Source organism: Lolium perenne, chromosome 6, assembly GCF_019359855.2.
Source record: "Lolium perenne isolate Kyuss_39 chromosome 6, Kyuss_2.0, whole genome shotgun sequence".
Lineage (NCBI taxonomy): Eukaryota > Viridiplantae > Streptophyta > Magnoliopsida > Poales > Poaceae > Lolium > Lolium perenne.
The window spans coordinates 152,756,587-152,774,666 of NC_067249.2; the positions used below are offsets into that span (position 1 = coordinate 152,756,587).

The 18,080-nt window shown below is 42.0% G+C and overlaps 2 protein-coding genes across 11 annotated transcripts; one reads left to right on the forward strand and one right to left on the reverse strand.

Moving 5' to 3' along the window:
- The first annotated feature begins 9,907 nt into the window (after positions 1-9,907).
- On the forward strand, positions 9,908-13,425 carry LOC127307187 (uncharacterized). 7 transcript variants are annotated; one of them, XM_051337904.2, is made up of 6 exons: positions 9,909-10,349; positions 10,696-10,729; positions 11,299-11,410; positions 11,765-12,844; positions 12,947-13,040; positions 13,143-13,425. In XM_051337904.2, the coding sequence occupies exons 1-4, from the start codon at positions 10,060-10,062 to the stop codon at positions 12,787-12,789; spliced, it is 1,461 nt and encodes a 486-aa protein (XP_051193864.1). In that variant the 5' UTR covers positions 9,909-10,059; the 3' UTR covers positions 12,790-12,844; positions 12,947-13,040; positions 13,143-13,425. The 7 variants fall into 7 exon arrangements, with proteins under 7 accessions (XP_051193862.1, XP_051193864.1, XP_051193861.1 ...); XM_051337902.2 differs by having other exon boundaries at positions 9,908-10,349; positions 11,299-12,852; XM_051337901.2 differs by having other exon boundaries at positions 11,299-12,844.
- Positions 13,426-13,911: 486 nt separating this feature from the next.
- Positions 13,912-18,042, reverse strand: LOC127307188 (U1 snRNP-associated protein usp106). Of its 4 annotated transcripts, none has more exons than XM_051337911.1 (13): positions 17,761-18,041; positions 17,597-17,649; positions 16,776-16,944; positions 16,609-16,672; positions 16,375-16,454; positions 16,098-16,257; positions 15,943-16,004; positions 15,719-15,778; positions 15,466-15,524; positions 15,079-15,160; positions 14,868-14,917; positions 14,520-14,756; positions 13,912-14,195 (listed from the first exon to the last, which is right to left on the reverse strand). In XM_051337911.1, exons 1-13 carry the CDS (start codon positions 17,905-17,907, stop codon positions 14,168-14,170), a joined length of 1,251 nt encoding a protein of 416 aa, XP_051193871.1. In that variant the 5' UTR covers positions 17,908-18,041; the 3' UTR covers positions 13,912-14,167. The 4 variants fall into 4 exon arrangements, 3 of the variants coding, with proteins under 3 accessions (XP_051193871.1, XP_051193870.1, XP_051193872.1); XM_051337910.2 differs by having other exon boundaries at positions 14,520-14,762; positions 17,761-18,038; XR_007855249.2 differs by lacking the exons at positions 13,912-14,195; positions 14,520-14,756 and adding an exon at positions 15,298-15,343 and having other exon boundaries at positions 17,761-18,042.
- Between the last annotated feature and the right edge of the window lie 38 nt (positions 18,043-18,080).

An 18,080-nucleotide genomic window follows, 5' to 3' on the forward strand; every position in this document is an offset into this window, starting at 1 on the left:
AATATGAGGTGCCAAAAAAATCCAAGAAAAGAAAGTTTTATAGTACATAGAGGATGACATGCGGGTCCCATTTAGCAGCAGCGGTATCACCATTTGAGAGGCGGCAGGGGATCGAAAGAAAAAGGTAAGTGACCAAATATGAGGTGCCAAAAAATCCAAGAAAATAAAGTTTTATAGTACATAGAGGATGACATGCGGGTCCCATTTAGCAGCAGCGGTATCACCGTTTGAGAGGCGGCAGGGGATCGAAAGAAAAAGGCAAGTGACCAAATTTGAGGTGCCAAAAAAAACTCCAAGAAAAGAAAGTTGATTGCTCATAGAGGATGACATGCGGGTCCCAATTAGCAGCAGCGGTCTCAATGTTTCCAAGGCGGCAAGGGATCAAAAGAAAAAGGAAGTAGCCAGAAATCAGGGGGTCAAAAAAATCCAAGAATAGAAAGAATTTTGGTTCATAGAGGATGACATGCGGGACCCATGATCCTGCATCGTAAACGGCTCGATCGGAGAGCGTTGAACAAGATGGCGCGATCGAGAAAAAAACAATGCCAGAGAGGCTGCCATCTGGGCCCTACATCCCTCGGCGGTGTGGATTTGCGTTGACTCGGACGGCGAACCCGAGAATTCGAGATGCACCACGTCCCGGGCCACCATACGCAACGTTTTGGCCGTTTTTGTCGGGCTAGGTGGCCTCAAAAACGAGAAAAAAAACGTTTTGACATGCACAATGGAGAGACCCAAAATCGTCGGCCATGGTACACCAGAAACCACGGCGCGACTTCAACTTCGTCGGCCATGGCAACTTTTCTTGTAGTGCACACGGCTTGGGGGATATGGATAAGGCACGCTAGCGAAGACCGCCACCGAGCTCCTGGACCAAGCTAGTGAAGAAGCTCCCGCCATCACCATGGATCTCGAAAGAGGGGACAACTCAAATGGGGGAATGTTAAATTTGGAATTCCGCAATGAGAGTAGAGATAAATAGGGCCAATTATAGGCAAGCAGTGACCAAAATTGTCCCACCGCACTTTCGATGCGTGATGTATGCAATGTTACAAATCACGTGTAGGTAGCTAGTTTTCAGAAGTAAGAGTATCGAATCCACGGTGAGCTGATTTGTAATGGTTTTATTGCTTCTTGTTATCTTCACTTAAAAGTACTTGTAAGTTATCTTTAATTCCAAAGCAAGAATAAAATTAATTTTTTTTAAGAAGTTGTGAACAAATTAAATGAAGTAAACAAGACTATGCTGATGATAGTAAAGTGACTGAATAGGGATAAAGCGTTTTCAGGGGTTGTAGATGAACCACTAGCCTATGTATGGTGATTAGGAATATCGATTTTTTTTCTGTTATATATGTCTGTGTTTGGCAAGCTTCCTTATATGGATGCTCCTAGAAGTACTCTTTTACATCCCCAATTACCACTACCTTATCCCATCGCATGCCGCGCAGGTTCAATATATAATTATGGGTCTCCCATGGTCATGGTTATAGGTATTGATCCTTGCTATCCTTTATATACATGATTGACAAATGTGACAGAGATTTGTTACATGTACGCCACGTACCACCAACCATATACAACGATGATCCTTACCAACGTCCCTTGGGCAAATGTTGATGGTCGACAACACACAACATCGTTGATAAGAACCAAAACACTTCATAACTATTAGACAATCAACAAACTTTATTTCATTTCATAATTTGGCTAGGATGTTTCCATCTCCCCCAAAAGAAATGAATCTACCCGCACATGGAGGCAAATAACATCATCATCAATCTATGGATGGAAAATGAAAGATCAAATGAATACAAATATGAATCCCACTCAAGGTTAATGATTACAACGAGATGACCAATGGTGATGATGTTGAAGATGATGATCGATGTTTTGGCCTCCAATGATCCAAGCAGTCGTGATGATGGACCTGCTTCGGTGAGTTCCCCCTCTGAATCCCTCTCGAAGGTTAGATTTCATTGTTTTCTGATAGATCTATGTCTCGCTTCTCAGATCTCAGGTGAATATATTTGACGAGGTGGTATCAACGACATGGGTACGGTTAGGTGGTACGGGCGTGCCTGATTGTACCACTTGTCTTTAAATCTTCTGTGAACACCACTTCACGAATTTTTGCCTTGGCTTCATATGGGTTGTTGTTGGAAGGTATTTGATGCTCCAAATCATCATTATTTTGCACATATATGGTCCGGTATGCATTAGTTGCAAATCCTCCTCATTATTTTGAAGATCTTATGAAACAAATAGAGTAGGTGCACACCAACCGCTAAAAATATGAGATTCCCAACACTACTTAGATATTTAGTTGTTGTAAAACATGTTGCTTTTGCGCTTATCAATTCACCACGAGAGCTCGCATCATGTTTGTGGTTAGCAAATGCTCATACACGACATTGTCTAAAATGCACGCTGTGTGGGTGGTTAGCTGGAAATAGCTCAATAAGTCGTTCCCCAAGGGCTTAGCCCGGATATGCTTTGATGGGAATGCGGGCCACAATGTGGAAGATGGGCATGCATCCAATCGGCCCAAATTTGTCCACCATCGGGCCTGTCTCGACTCCATACAGGAACCAACCACTCCCTATTACGATCCAGTCGTGTGACCCTCCAACCCTAGAGGTTTGTGGACATATTTCATCATGAGTAGGAGGGCAATGTCACTGGGGCGGACGCCCCCCGGGTCATGGCTCCGCGTCAGTGGATTAGAGGACAAACGGAGAAGGATGTGTTTTCTCTTGAAAAATATCCGGAATCTCTTTTGCCAAAATAAAAAAGGGATTTCTATTTTCGTGCCCCTGGCTCCTTAGTTGTGCTCAGTTTTCCCCAGCCCCTTAGTTTTTCCTCAGTTTTCCCCAAGACCTTGTCTGAAACCCGCAGAAGGAGCTCGGATGGAGGATTCCCATTTAGTTGACGTTGGTTGGTGCTGGCAAGTGGGGCCGCTGTTGGTGCCCCGCAGTGGACACGTCTTCACTTATCCAGATCATCGTGGGATCCACAACCTGTCCTCGTTAGTGCTCCGGACCCACAGCTTACCCAGGTGACCATTGCAAAATGGGAGCCCGAGCCAGCCCCGCGCCCATGCCCGTGCCATTGCTTCCCCTTTCTTTCCCCGCGCCCCATTGTTCTTCTTCTCCGCCAGCGGCAGCCCTTCTCCAGCAGGCTGGTGATGTCTAGTTTCTCTTCGACCTCCCGTTCTTCATGGCCGCAGTATGGACCCGTGCCTTTGACAAGATGCCCTGACTGCCCACGCCAGGAGCCTCTGAAGCGGTCGATCTGTAAGATGGACGAGAACGGCAACCGTGGACGTGAGTTCCTTGCATGCGAGAGCTTGCCATATAGAGAGGGGGATAAGGTTAGATCTCGCTCCAATTTCTCTGTTTTCTCTCGATTTTCTTGTTATTCCCTCGAATTTGGGATTTAGGGTTCACGTTGTTGTTTTCAGATCCTGAAGAAATGTAGGCATTTCGAGTGGATCGATGTGTACGTTCAGAGGCTTCAATTGTAGGAATCAATTGGCGCTATTGTGGAGCGCAATTTGGGAGGGGGGGCTTGCTGTAGAAAATGCGTCGGAGAGAGGAGCCGTTCCGATTATGCCTAATGCTCCCAATGCAGGACTTGTGGACGTGAAGGGAGAACTGAAGAAAATGAACAAGCAGTTAAGGCAGCTGATCGAGTTGAAGAAGCAAGCTAATCTGATGGCTGGTTGTTTTTTCTGTTGTATAATTGCGATCGGATTCTTATCATTGCTCACCAGGCGCTAGAATTTGTTACAAGGGATACCTTGTTACAAATCCATTATTCAGTTACATGTACTTGTAGTTGTTTTCATAGTTAGTCTGTGCATTCACCGAAATTACCAACTATATTGTAATGCTAAAGAAAGTTGATAATTGTTAGAGGGGTGACAAATAATTCCAATAATTTATTCACCAAAATCCCCCAAATATGCCAAAACTATATCCCCTAAAAGAAAAGGAGGCGAAAGATAGTTGATAATTGTTAGAGGGGCGACAATAATGCATTCACCGAAATCCGCAAATATGTATGCCTCATGTTTATACCAAAATTATACCACTTTTGGGCCGTTTCAAATTACCAAAACTATATGCCAAAACTATATCCCCTAAAAGAAAAGGAAAGCGAAAGATAGTTGATAATTGTTAGAGGGGTGACAATAATGCATTCACCCAAATCCGCAAATATGTATGCCTCATGTTTATACCAAAATTATACCACTTTTGGGCCGTTTCAAATTACCAAAACTATATGCCAAAACTATATCCCCTAAAAGAAAAGGAAAGCGAAAGATAGTTGATAATTGTTAGAGGGGTGACAATAATGCATTCACCGAAATCCGTAAATATGTATGCCTCATGTTTATACCAAAATTATACCACTTTTGGGCCGTTTCAAATTACCTACAACTATATGCCAAAACTATATCCCCTAAAAGAAAAGGAAAGTGAAAGATAATTGATAATTGTTAGAGGGGTGACAATAATGCATTCACCGAAATTCGCAAATATGTATGCCTCATGTTTTTACCAAAATTATACCACTTTTGGGCCGTTTCAAATTACCGAAACTATATCCCAAACTATATCCCCTAAAAGAAAAGGAAAGCGAAAGATAGTTAATAATTGTTAGAGGGGTGACAATAATGCATCCACTGACAGAGAGAGAGAGGGGTGGCCACGAAGAGAGAGAGAGAGAGAGGTGTGGCCACGAAGAGACGGGGAGGGGTATACTGCCTGTTAGATCAGTTGATCAACGGTTCGTGGAGTCAATCTGTGTGACAACGGCTTAACCAATCAGGATAAGTTTGGGCTTCTGAGAGAATTTGTGACAGTTGAGGGCAAAACTGAGTAGTACTAACAATCCAAGGGCACATAAATAGTAAATAGACTAAGGGATTCAAACAAAAAGAATTACAAAATGAAAAATGCGTGTTTTGTACAATATAATTCATATTGGGCTACATCAAATTATTTGCAATTCAAATATACATGAGTGTGACAATTATGGCATCATTTAGACAAACTATGTTTTTGGGGAAGATGTTTTGCAAAGGGGTTTGAGTGGAAAACCATGCATATTCATAGCTACACTAGTGATTCTGAGAAGTGGCAATTTGCGGTAAAACTTGATTTATATATGTTTGTTAAGGTTTTCTAGGTGGCAGTTTGCGTAGGAAGACTCCATGAGTAGGTGCCACTATGTTTTTATTTTTTTGGATTTTTTTGCGCATGAAATGACTCAATTAGATATGTTAATCTCATTTGGTGACTCTCTGTTGACCAGCTACTTGAGGGTAAAACTAAGTATATTGCACTTGCCAGTCTAAGTACTCGAGGGGAAAACTGAGTGTAGATAAAATTTCTGTATAAGGCCCGAGGTTATAACTGAGTACACCAAACGTCCCAGGGTTAGACTCGTGTCGCGGTGCACGCTGCAGCCGTGCATAGCGGACGCGTGTTGCGGTACACGCCACCTTCGTCTTTATAGAGCCCCTCTTTCTCTCCCTCGACGCACGTTCTCACTGCAACCGCCTCTCCTGTCCCATCATCTTCTCCACAACCGAAGAAAAAATCCCGAAGAAAACCGCCCGCGATGGACAAGAATGAGATGCCCATTGCCGGCGCATCGGCCGCTGCCCCCGTCCCGGCCCCTGTCACTGCATCAAACGTAGCAGCCGGCGCATCAGCCGCCGGCGCATCGGCCGCTGCCCCCGTCCAGGCCCCTTTCGCTGCTTCCAACGTAGCAGCCGGCGCATCAGCCGCCGGCACATCGGCCGCCGCCACCGTCCAGGCCCCCATCCAGGCCCCCGTCGCTTGGGACACGTACGAACCATTACCGTACGTCGCGCCGGAGAACCCCTACGACACCAGCATCGTCGACGACGAGCCGGAGGTAACCCTTTGCTCCCTTGTTCTTATCCCATTTCAATCCTTTTGTGTTAGATCTAACGTTATTAGGGTTCGTCTGTTCCTAATTCAATCCATTTGTGTTAGATCTTGCGTTATTAGTGCTTGTGATTTGCTTTTGTTTAAGATTTGTGCCGATGATGATGAATATTTGGGCACAAATTGATTCAGGGTTTGGTCAGTAAACAATTGGTGTGTACAAATTTGTTGTGCATGATCTTTTGTTTACTCACTCAAATCCTGGATATAAGTGTGTCCAATGTAACTGAGGCTACCTCTTTTTTTCGAGCCCATATTATCATGCATGATATTTGTTCACTCTCTGTTCCATCATCGTTGCAATTGACTCCATGTTTTTTGCATGATCTTTGGTGCTACGTGACAGGTGCAGAGCAGCGACGTCGACAGCGACGACGAGTTCTTCCACACCAAGACTCGTCACGTCCTCACGAGGCTGCAGTCCGGTCATTACGATGGCCCCTTTGCTCGAGGCATTTACAAGTGCCCCTTCTGCAACAGGAAGCTCAGCGCCACCGACTTCAACTGCCTGGTGAACCATGCTGAATCCATTGGCAGATGCGGCGCTAGAGTTGGAACGACGGTGAACGTGCATGCGTTCATGGCCAAACAAAAAGCACTTGGGATTCACCTGCGCAACCTCCAGGCGAGTCACAGGCGCAACCTGGAGGCGTTGAACATGCCTACTGCACTCTCTGTATGTGACTGCTCTAACTGTAGAGCAGCATAAATTCATGTAAAATGTAGCTTATGTTGTAGGGTTTTATCGGTACTACTGTTGGATCTGTCGTGAATATATCTATGCTATGTTGGCTGCTGTATGCAGCTTATCCTATATTTTCTCTGGATTTGTGCCCTAGATTTCCTACCTGATTGGGTAAAAACGAAGGCATAAAGAAATGAATGGCGTTAAAAAATAGAAAGAGATGCTGTTCTAGATTTGCTACCAATTTGGGCTATCAAATATGAATGAGATCGAGCGAGAGAGAGGAAAAAGGTACATTGAAAACTGCTAATCTGGGCGAAAGAGACAGAAACCATTCGTGCCCACGTCTCGGACCCACACGGCTCCACACGCTACGGCCCCACACGCTACGGCCACACAAACATGGTCTCGTCCTGTCCCACGCGGTTCCTTCCTACCAGCCCCACACGACACGACCCCACTCGTCAGCACGAAACAGTCAACTTAACGGATTCCTGTCGTCTGAGCTGCTTCTGCGGGTTTCAAACAAGGACTTGGGGAAAACTGAGGAAAAACTAAGGAGCTGGGGAAAACTGAGCACAACTAAGGAACCGAGGGCACGAAAATAGAAATCCCAAATAAAAATGCCACGTGTTAGTCCTAGAGAAAATTTAGACCAAATTGTAAGTTATAGAACTACTAGGGAAGTTTTTTTAGAACAACTACTAGGGAAGTTGGCGTGGCGACACGCCGCGTCGGTTGTGTTGATTTACTTGTGTACGTGGCTAGGTTCGACATCAGCATGCTTTCGGAAGTTGTTAGATGTTAGCCAATATGCATGATATAAGAGAAGTAGTGGATATATCCACAGGTAGATATGAAAAGGTTGCATATATGAACACACATAAATTTACTTGCCCATGGGTAATCATGTATAGAAACTATGTAAGAAAACTATATCTGAAAAGTGGTGTTGGAGAATTACTGTCAAAGAGAAAATTTAATGTTGACAACTGCCACAAATTACGGCAAAAAGAATTGCGCACCCTCAAAGATTTGCCATAGGGGAACTACCACCGGGAAATTTTGGCCAAAAAGTTGTGTTTAAAAATTACTGTTGAGTAATTAAAAGAAGGAGCTGAGAAAACTAATATCGTAGACGTAGACTAACTACCGTCGACGGTCGGAAAAATGTGTCAAAGAATTGCATTCAAGTGGTTAAAAAGCAAAGACATAAAAGATATCATCGTAAGAACTAGGTAACTACCACCGGGAAATTATTGCCGGAAAGTTGCAGTCAAAAATAACGGCCAAAAACTTGTGCCATCCACTAACTAAAAAAAGAGAGCTAAAAAATGCTGCCATAGGCTAACTATGGTCTGAAAATTATGGCTGGAAGATGTGTTAAAAAATTATCGCAGGTAGCTAGAAAGAAGAGATGTTGTAAAAAATACCGACCTAAACATAGATAACTAAGCACCGACCTGATTGGTATAAAGAGGAAAACAAACAAACAAACAAAATAGGTAACGAAAAAATGAAGAAAAACAAAATTTTAGCAGGCTCAATACCTAAGCACCGACCTGATCTTTAGAAAATACTTTTCTACCAAAAACAATAGACATACTCCCTTCGTAGAAGGATATTTGAGAGGTGTTAAAATTTAGATATACCTAGATGCTAACTTTTATCGGATTTCCTATACACCGACCAGGTCGGCGCGTACCGCGCGCCGCACACCCCCGCGCGCGCGGTACGAGCCGGCCCAGTTCGGATGTTGGGCCGGGTTTTTTCTGAGTCATTTTTCTGTTCTGTTTTTTTTTCATTTCTGTTTTTTTCATTTCTGTTTCTTTTTCATTTCTATTTTTTCATTTCTGTTTATTTTTTTGTTTTTAATTTTTAATTTTTAAAATTTACATATTTTTTTAATGTAAGATGTTCTAACTAAAAAAATTTGTGAAAATTTCAAATTCAAAAATTGTTTAAGTATAAAAATTGTTCAAATGCGAAAATTGTTCAAGTATAAAAATTGTTCAAATGCGAAAATTGTTCAAGTATAAAAATTGTTCAAATGCGAAAAATTTTCAAGTATAAAAATTATTCAAATGTGAAAATTATTCAAGTATAAAAATTGTTCAAATTCGAAAACTGTTTTTATATAAAATATTATAAATTGTAAAAATATTTTTTCCAATTTAAAATTTGTTCCAATTTGAAAATTGTTCCAATCTATAAAAATGTTCAAATTTTTGAAATATTTAAATTTCTAAAAAAACAAAAATAACTTTTAAATATCGGGTCTAAAAAGAATTAGCTTTTAAAAAACGTAAAAAGAAAAAAAACAGAAAAAAGCAAAAAAAAAAAAACAAAAAAAGAGTCGGAATGTGTTGGGCCGGCCTAACAACCCGCCTGGGGGGGTGTGCGGCCCTTGGTCCGCGCCGACCAGGTCGGCGTATAGCGGCGCGTGCGGGTGCCGCACACCCCCCGCGACCAGGTCGGGTAGTTTGGGTCGCGACCCATTTAGCTCAGGTATGATTTTTTTCTTTTTTCTTTTTTCTCTTCTTCTCTTTCTTCTGTTTTTTTCTGTTATTAATATTTTTCTATTTCAAAATCTAATATTTTTTATGAATTTTTTTTTCAAAATATGGACATTTTTAAATTCAACAGTTTTAAAATTTGAACGATTTTATATTTTGTATATTTTTCAATTTTTTTTATTTTAAACATTTTCCACGTTTGAACGGTTTTTTAATTTGAACATTTTTCATGTTTGAACAATTTTCAAATTTAAACAATTTTTAAATTTGAACGGTTTATAAATTTAAACATTTTTCATGTTTGAACAATTTTCATGTTTGAACGATTTTTAAATTTGAACGGTTTTCAGATTTTGAACGGTTTTTTATATTTAAACATTTTTTTAATTTAATTTTTTTAAAATATTTTGTATTTTTGGAATCTGAAAAATAATTTTTTTTAAAAAGGAAACATAAAAAACAAAAGAAAAACGAAAACAGAAAACAGAAAAAAGAAAACAGGAAAAAAAGAAACAGAAAATAAGAAAAAAAGAAAAGAAAAATCGAAAAAGGAGGCAGCCCGCACCTAACTGGGTTGGCCCGTACCGCGCGCGCGGTGTGGGGCGCGCGGTACACGCCGACCTGGTCGGTGTATAGGGGTTGCCAACTTTTATACTCCGTACATTTTTTGTGGAACGGAGGAGTAGTTAGCTCGCACTGAGCTCCAAGGCCCATCTAGCTTTCTCCCCCGGAAGAAGCCCATCCGACTGCCATTCTCCAATCGGCAAACTGAATCGGGACAGCAGCCGCCGCTCCGACGCCGGCGCGCAGGGGCAAGGGCGGGACGCATCCGCGCGGCGGTGTCTGCCGGAGTAGCCACCGGCCTCTGAGCGGCATGAGAGACGTGCGGGCGCGTGGCCGTCCGTTGCTACGGGCGACCAGCAGCGCGCAGCAGCGAGGCGGAACCAGCGTCCGACGAGCGGGGGACGAAGCCGGGAAGAGCGAGGAAGCGCAGGCGGTGGTGGCGATGGACTTCTCCGTCAAGGATGTGAAGAGGTTGTGGTCGCTTGTTCGGAGGCAGGAGGCCCTGGCTGACAAGAAACGGAGGTGGTTGGAGTCGATGATTCACGCACCGGATAGCTGCAGCAGCAGGCGTCTCAAGCGACCCAAGTTCTTGGCGGATGCGTAAGTGCGCATCAGTTCCTTATTTATTGCCATATCAATTCTTTCTTTTTCTGGAGATTGCTCAAAGCGACAAAGACTAGTCGTTTCTTCCTCCACCACTGTATGCAATCAAAAACAAATTATATTTGCTGCTTCCATGGTTTAGGGGAAGTACTTGTCTCTAGATAGTTTCATTTTTCAAAGCTTAAATATGATGCAGCTAGGTAATGCCATTTTCAAAAGATCGCGGACCTATGGCCTTTGTTTCTGAAAAATTATCTCCACCACACTGGAAACATGCCTTTTTTTTGCGCTAACAATGTAGTGACAGGAAAGGTCTAATTGGTAGCTTTCTCTGCTTATACAGGTACTTGGCTGAATCAGATATAAGGAGTGAAGAAGTAAGCCACTGGTCTTGTAAGAAAAACGACGGATTCTACATTATAGGTTCTATATCTTTTATCTGTTGGGGCAAACATGGACACATACTGATGTAAATGAAACATGCCATGGATATTAGTTGTCGAAAAGAACATGTCATGGATATTCATTTCTAGGGCTATAGAAGTTACAGGAGAACATTTAATATGCAATGTAATCAAATGAGAAACTTAGCTTCATATGGATCTTACTACACAACTCATATGTATATTCAGCTATCTGATTTTTAAAATGGGAATGATTAGAACAAAGGTAAAGAATGCTCTGTTGTTGTCTAGCTGGAATCTCTTGTATGTGGCATATCTGTGATCTGTACCATATTTTTCTGGATTTTTGTACATGGTTACATTCAGTCAGTCTGGCAAAATTTCACCAGCGTTGTTCTTCTATTTATTTACTTACCATAAAACTACAAATACAAACATGTTGACATGACGTTTCACAGTAGCAACTTCTTCTGCATCAGTTCAATTGTTGAATTCATGCTTCCATAAAATACATATGGACTTAATTAAGAACCTTCTTTCAGGTGTCTTGTGAAAAAGTGAAAGCTAGTGTTGCAAAAAGTTCTACTCTGAAGAGCGATAGCTACAAACATCACTTAGTTCAGGATGGTCTCAGGCTTCTGAACTTACCAAGAGGTGAAGATGGATCACTGTGCCCAGAAAGTTTGAATATTATGCATAGGACAATCAATAAGTTAAGCAATGAAGCACTTCAATCAGTGGCTAGTATCATAAGCAACACAAAGTGTAGTTTCATTAAGAGTAGACCGATATTAAGTCAAATAGTAACAGACCATCTTCCATGTTACTTAGCCAAGTTGGATAATGAAGATGCCGTCATGTCTCAACTGTCCAAAGTTTTGAGAAATCATTGCAGCTACCAATCTGATTCATTGAGCCTTGTCACACCTGTGTCGCCACTACTTTTGTCATCTATGAACCAAGCTTTGGATAGACTTGATAGGATTCCTGACCAAGCTCTTGTCGCAGTGAATAGGAAACTCATTGGAAAAACATGTCTGCCAAAATTCGGACATGTTCCTCGGTCCTCTAGTAGAGGGCATCTCATTGAAATGGTGAAGAAAAGATGCAAAATGACAATAAAGCAGCTTGATGAAGGTTACTTGCCAAAGAGACTAGCCAAGGCAATGTCAGTAATAAACCTATACTGGAAGCAGAAGTCGAGATCCATGGGTATTTCACAACTAGAGTTCTTTCCCTTTCCAAAAGAAACAGCATCTTTGCAAAATGATGTCCTGAATGCTCTTTGGTCGCTTCCAAACGTCAAGCATGTTGACCTGAAATTGCTGCATCCCATACTGGATCCAGATTCTAAGTTTCGAAAGATGCAATTTAGAGTAGCTTTGAGGAAGTACTTGATGGAATGCTTGTTTGAATGTGACGAAGGTGATTTGCCAGGTGAGGCCCTTCAAGCCATAGCTTTTATAAATCAGGGTTCTCGGTATAAAAGTGTTGACCTCAGTAAACAAGGGAAGTATGCAGAAGTAGATGATGTTTTGGTTGTAAGCAGTCAACTGAGAGCTTTAGCATATGATGATGCAGAAGACTGCTCAGATGATGATGGGTTGATGAGCTTAGGGAATGTCAACTGCGGTGAGGATAATGATTTCATACTCCCTCAGACCAACTATTTCAACTGCAACTCTGAGCAACATATGGACGAGCCTTGTTCTTCAAAGGATACACCAAAAGCTGCTGGTATGGACAACTGTTGTTCCGGTGAATCTACAGGAGCTACACATCATGTTCCAGAAGCTGAACATTCAGATTCAAAAGTAAAGGATGTCAGGAAACCATGTGAAAAGACCAAAAACTCCAGAGCCACTCATTATTACAGGGACGGCATTGCCTTAGAGACGGCTGTTGATATGGATCATTGGAAGAGGTCAATCTGCTCAAAGGATCTCTCCGAGATCTGTGACGGAACTTCAACAGCCGCCCACATGATCATTGGACAAATTTTGGATAGATGGTTGATTACAGAGGATGGCTAACTGGAAGCACACAAAACATCATCTTGGAGGGGGCTTGGTTTAGAAAGTCCAGGAGGTACGTTGGTAATATCATTGTCACTTGTCTGTTCCCCATTGTATGACTCTTCTCTCAGTATGCCGAGTATAAGTTTATTGGTTTATTGTTTCCCTTTTCTAGGCACAAGAGAATCCCTGAATGTAGCTGAGAAAAACATGAAGCGTGACATTCTAGTTGACACCATGGAATACCTCTTGCCCAATTTGACGAGAAGGTTTTCTCCTTTACTGCACCTCCCTTGCACATACATTATTTTTAACTCTTTCAGAGATGAAAGTACACAAATAACAAAATGTAATACCTTGTGTTCTTGCAGTTGCATTGACAGAGTTAAGAGGCTAATGAGCTAGCAGCACCGGATCACGATCTGCAGGTGCACTATAGGGACTTGATGACTCGTTTGTGCACATTCTAACCTGCTAGCCTATAATTAGTTGGTGTCCAAATACATTATACATGTCGCCTCGAGACATTATGACCAGCAATTTCTTTGGAAATATGCTGGTTTAAATAGAAACTATTAGTGTATTATGTATTGTGAAGGCATATCTTCTTTTGATCGGTTTATTAATATCAATCAGGTGTTCTAAACATTGGCTACTCTTTCTACAATGGCAGTCAAACCTAAAAATGTTCTTAACCTTTAGGTTTTCATGAGCTATGAGCCTATAACAAATGTGTAGGTTCCAATACTCGCAACTCTGAATCTTCAAGGATATACGTCTAATTCGCCCAAGCCTCCCTCGGACAAAAGATCATTACAGCCCCAGTACGTAGTATTGCTACACCAGCATTCAAGGGTTCCTCATGATTACATATGGTGGCGTATGCTTATTCACAAATCAGATCAACCCGGCTGAAATTATCTCAACTGTACTACTCCTTCAGCTGCAGGAGGTGTAGTATTTTCTAGGAGGAAATCTGGATGTAGGAGGTGTTACAAAATTTTCAAGGATTGTCACCTTACGTTAATGCATTCATCAATCAGATGCGTAAGTACAATATGGCACTTCCATAACCTGCTCACGCACAAACATACGAAGAAACACTCAGGAAAGCAACAGACGTGCTTTGGCAATTGGAGAGCAACTGAGAAATAACACACGTTTCATGCACACATAAGATCAACACCGGCTAACACCATAACAGAATATATATGTTACACCAGGTCATGTTCATTAGTTTGGGGTAAAGGAAGATGCACATATATAACCAGGATAGAAATGCCAGGTGCCCCACCCTCCACTCGCAAGCTGGTCTTTTTACTGTCTAGTTCAATGATGAGAGCATCATTGACTGCATTGCAGAACCCTCCGAAAATCTAATGAAACAAGCCTGCACCTAGTGCCGATCTCGACGGTCATGACGCCTGTAGAGAACACCTAAATCAGGTCAGATGCATTTTCATGAGAATCATGAGTGCTGTAGCAAGCAAAGTATCCGCTCCACTAGTTCAAGATCGCACAATGATGCAGGTTATCAATGCAATGAAGTCATATTCACATGCTAGAGATCGATAGTGAACTTTACAGGAATAAATCTAAAAGCTTATACACACCAAGTAATAAGAACATATATTTTTCCTTCGTAATTTTAAGTTTCACACAGAATCTTGTGGGTTTAGTTGTCTTCTTTTGGTTCAAAATTTTCTTCTTAAAATAGCAAGCAAGGAATAGAATAAATGTGAGCGTACCCATGTCGATCATAGTCTCTAGAACTATCCCTAGGGGAACGTGACCTTCGGTGACTCCTTGAATCATAGCTACGAGATCTCCCTAATTCCTTGTCCTTTTCCCTGTCATATCTACTTTCTCGGTCATGGTAGCGATCATGGCTACTTCTACGGTCATAATCCCTGCCACTGCTGCTGCCACGCTCTCCTCTATGACGGTCCCTGCTTGACGCTCTATCGCGTTCGGTGCTCCTTTCCCTGGATCTTGTTGTTGCAGAAGACATCATTCCAACATGATTTTTAGCAAGATAATTAATGGTATAATGTTGCACTATTAGGGTACTTTTAAGTTAGGAAGCATAACAATACCTTCTGTCATATTCAGTTCGGTCCACCTTGCGCCTTTTGTTTTTTTCTTCCTGCTCACAAAAAGGACAGAAGCCAAATTCCGATCTTAATCCCCAAATAAACAAGCCATTTCAGGTACTAACACAGGAAATGCATAATCAAGAATAAGCTTCACATGACTCTACAGGAATAAGCTTCACTCAAAAGATTATTCTGAAAAGTGAAAACTAACCTGCAGTTCGGACAACTTCTCACGTACTAGCATATAACCAATATGAAGTTTCCCTCCAAAATGATCTGCTAAACGCCGATCACTGTTTGAAAGAAAAAGTTAACAAGGCTGTAACTATACATAACAATGTTGTTTCCAAGAAGTTTGTAAGTAACTATATGCCCTTACAAGGCATCTACAATCCACAAGGATAAAAGCATGCATAAAAAAAACACGCACATTCTTTAGCTGCAAAAGTAATCCTCGTAAAACTGGACCCAAAAGCCTGCTGGTGAAAAGGGAGGCACAGGCGTCTGTCAAAAATTGAAACACTTGAAACCCCATACTCCGCTATACTGATGACCCCATGGCGGAAATTCATGGTTAAGCCAAAGATGATGAAATTACCTGTCATACACGCTCAAAAATGCTCCACATATGTCACACAAGCGCAACTTCTGATCAGTCTGAACAAAGAACACAAATGCACCAAATCATCAATATAAAGAAAACGACTAAACGTGTAGGTATTGCTAAGCTTCCTGACTAGAATAGGGTCCTATGACATATGGAATCAAATGTCTCCATTCGGTTGGCAACTCTCTTCAGAAGAGGATTGAATTTTTATTGTGGGTCGCAGCAGAAAAGTCGAGCTACTTACAGTTTGCACGTGAGCCGACAATTTTGCAGAGTCTGGAACAGGATGTGGCCGCGCACCCAGCTGGTTAAAGATCAACACAAAACACATAAGATATGAAATAGTACTTTGACAACTGAAGCAGATAAGCTACTACAATTCTAGTCACATGCTCCTTAAGCATATGACCTACTACAAATTCTTGTTAGTTGTTCCAATAAATTTAAACGCTAAATATAGATGCCAACCTTCTTAAGAGCTTCTGCTTCATCGAACAGTTTTTGAGCTTCATCAATCATCCCACTCTCACCTGTTCAAAATAATGTTGTATGTAAATCATATAAGACATGGTTGTAGTGGTCAAGCAAAGGAGGCTGTAGGAAGCACGGTTAAAGAAACACACCTAGTTCTTCTGCCTTTTTGAGCTTTTCGTTAATCATTTCTTGTGTGCGTGCATCTGGAGTAGCAGCAAGAGTAGAATGTGTGGTTGATTGTGTAGCAGTTTGGAGAGCATTCACCAATGAAACACGGTCCTTATTAAAAGCTTCAAGCAGCAGCTTTGCCTTGAAAATAATAATAAAATTGTTACGCAAGCAGCAGGACAGAGATAAAGTCAGCTATATAAATAAGTTATTGCAACTCCAATGTGGTAATTTTTTTTATAGTGGCACCAGAAATACCTGCTCTTCGGCCCTATGTTCCTTGAGCTTATCAATCTCTTCAGTAGCCCGGATTTTGCCCTCAGTGTTTCCCTCAAGATCTAGATGAGAAAAATGCAAAGTTAGGAACATATAATTTAATAATAAAAGAAACTTGAAAAGTTTGACCAGAAATAACTAGGTGAAAACTGAGAAGGAATTTTTTTGTCACGTCAACATGACAGAACCTTAATAAAATAACAACACATGACTTACCAAAAGTGTCTATCTCCTTCATCTTCTCCTTAATTTGTTTGGAGAGCTCAGTTACTTCTTTACTCTGGTTTGCAAATATTTATTACATTTAACAATTTAGTTTCCATAATGAAATAATCAAACAGAGTATTAATGGGACCAAAGAGTAACTAATTAACAGGAGGTACCTTTGTAACCTCAGTGACAGAAATTGCAATAGCTGCCTTAGCATCTTCCTCCTCCAAACGCTGAAGGGCTCTTTGAATCTTTCTCTCACACTCAGCTATCAGCCTTTCTATGGTTTCTTCCGATTCACGATCATAGTTATCCATACCTTTGGCTTTGGCCTCCTCATACCTATTACTTAGTTCAGGAAGCAACAGAACATAGCCATTTTACGCAGCTGCAAACATGCTGCAATAGAGATGTGCATGCCAATTGAAAGAAAGGACGCCTCCATGTGATTCAGTGTAACTGATGATAACAACTGCGCACAACTAAAGAACCATCACTAATTCCTCAGGAATTACTACAACGATGCATGAGCAGAGTTTAAACAAACGTAGATAAAGCAAACCTCATCTTCTTAGCATGGCATTGAACATGCCCTAATAAGGAAGGCATGGAAATTTAGTTGATTGGGAAAGATTGTAGCACAACTATTGTTAAAACATACCATCAATTACTATGTTGGAGCTAGTGGCAGACCTAGAAATTTGCCAAAGCCTGGGAAAATCACAAACTACCAGTGCCTACAATACCATTTTCTTGCGAATGTAGCCACAAATTTTACATGAGGTGTAGTGTTGCGCCGCCGGCGAGCCCGGGCAAGTGCTTGGGCAGGAAGGACGCTGGTCTGCCCATGGTTTTTATAACCTAGGTATCGCAAATTTAATGCTTCAAAGTTCATTGCCTGCTCTTGTCTGTCTCTGGTCTGGTATCAGAACAACGCTATATGCAAACTATTTACACAGAGAAAATCGAGATGGAATTCGAGTAAGCAGGATACTCCTTGCGCAGCTGCAACGAATGCAGCTTAGGGCACGGGCCCATGTCCACCTTCTGCAGAACACCAACAAAACAAAAAACAAACGTATCAGCGATGGGAGGGGAGGGGAACCGGAGATAAAGTCCCGATCGGCATTCCAAGGAAGGAAGAAGATATATACGCACGGTGAGCTGGAAGAGGTCGTGGGGGCATAGGCCGGCGAGGAAGCGGCGGCAGACGTCGCGGTCGTAGTACTTGCGGCTGACCTCCCGGGCGTCGCCGTTGCGGTTGGCGCCCATGAGCTGGTCCAGCTGCTTCCGGACGGCGTCCATCGCTGGCTGCCGGCGCCGCGCGGCGGGGCTCTCCCTTGCTAGGGTTTTCGGCTCTGGTGGCGCGATGGCGACGGCGGGTTCTGGTCTTCTGGAAGGTCCTGGATGCCGACGGAATGCAGCACGGTGGGGATTTTTTTTCCGCCGTCCGATCCGATAAATGGTGCAGACAGATG

Bases quoted from the DNA above. Each gene is read 5' to 3' on its own strand.
- LOC127307187 (XM_051337902.2), top strand. From the start codon at position 10,060: ATGAGAGACGTGCGGGCGCGTGGCCGTCCGTTGCTACGGGCGACCAGC. The intron at 10,350-10,695 runs GTAAGTGCGCAT...CTGCTTATACAG, and splicing joins CCCAAGTTCTTGGCGGATGC to GTACTTGGCTGAATCAGATA. The intron at 10,730-11,298 runs GTAAGCCACTGG...ACCTTCTTTCAG, and splicing joins CAGATATAAGGAGTGAAGAA to GTGTCTTGTGAAAAAGTGAA.
- LOC127307188 (XM_051337910.2), bottom strand. From the start codon at position 17,907: ATGGACGCCGTCCGGAAGCAGCTGGACCAGCTCATGGGCGCCAACCGC. The intron at 16,945-17,596 runs GTATCCTGCTTA...ACTAAGTAATAG, and splicing joins TCGTTGCAGCTGCGCAAGGA to GTATGAGGAGGCCAAAGCCA. The intron at 16,258-16,374 runs GTATTTCTGGTG...ATTATTTTCAAG, and splicing joins AACATAGGGCCGAAGAGCAG to GCAAAGCTGCTGCTTGAAGC.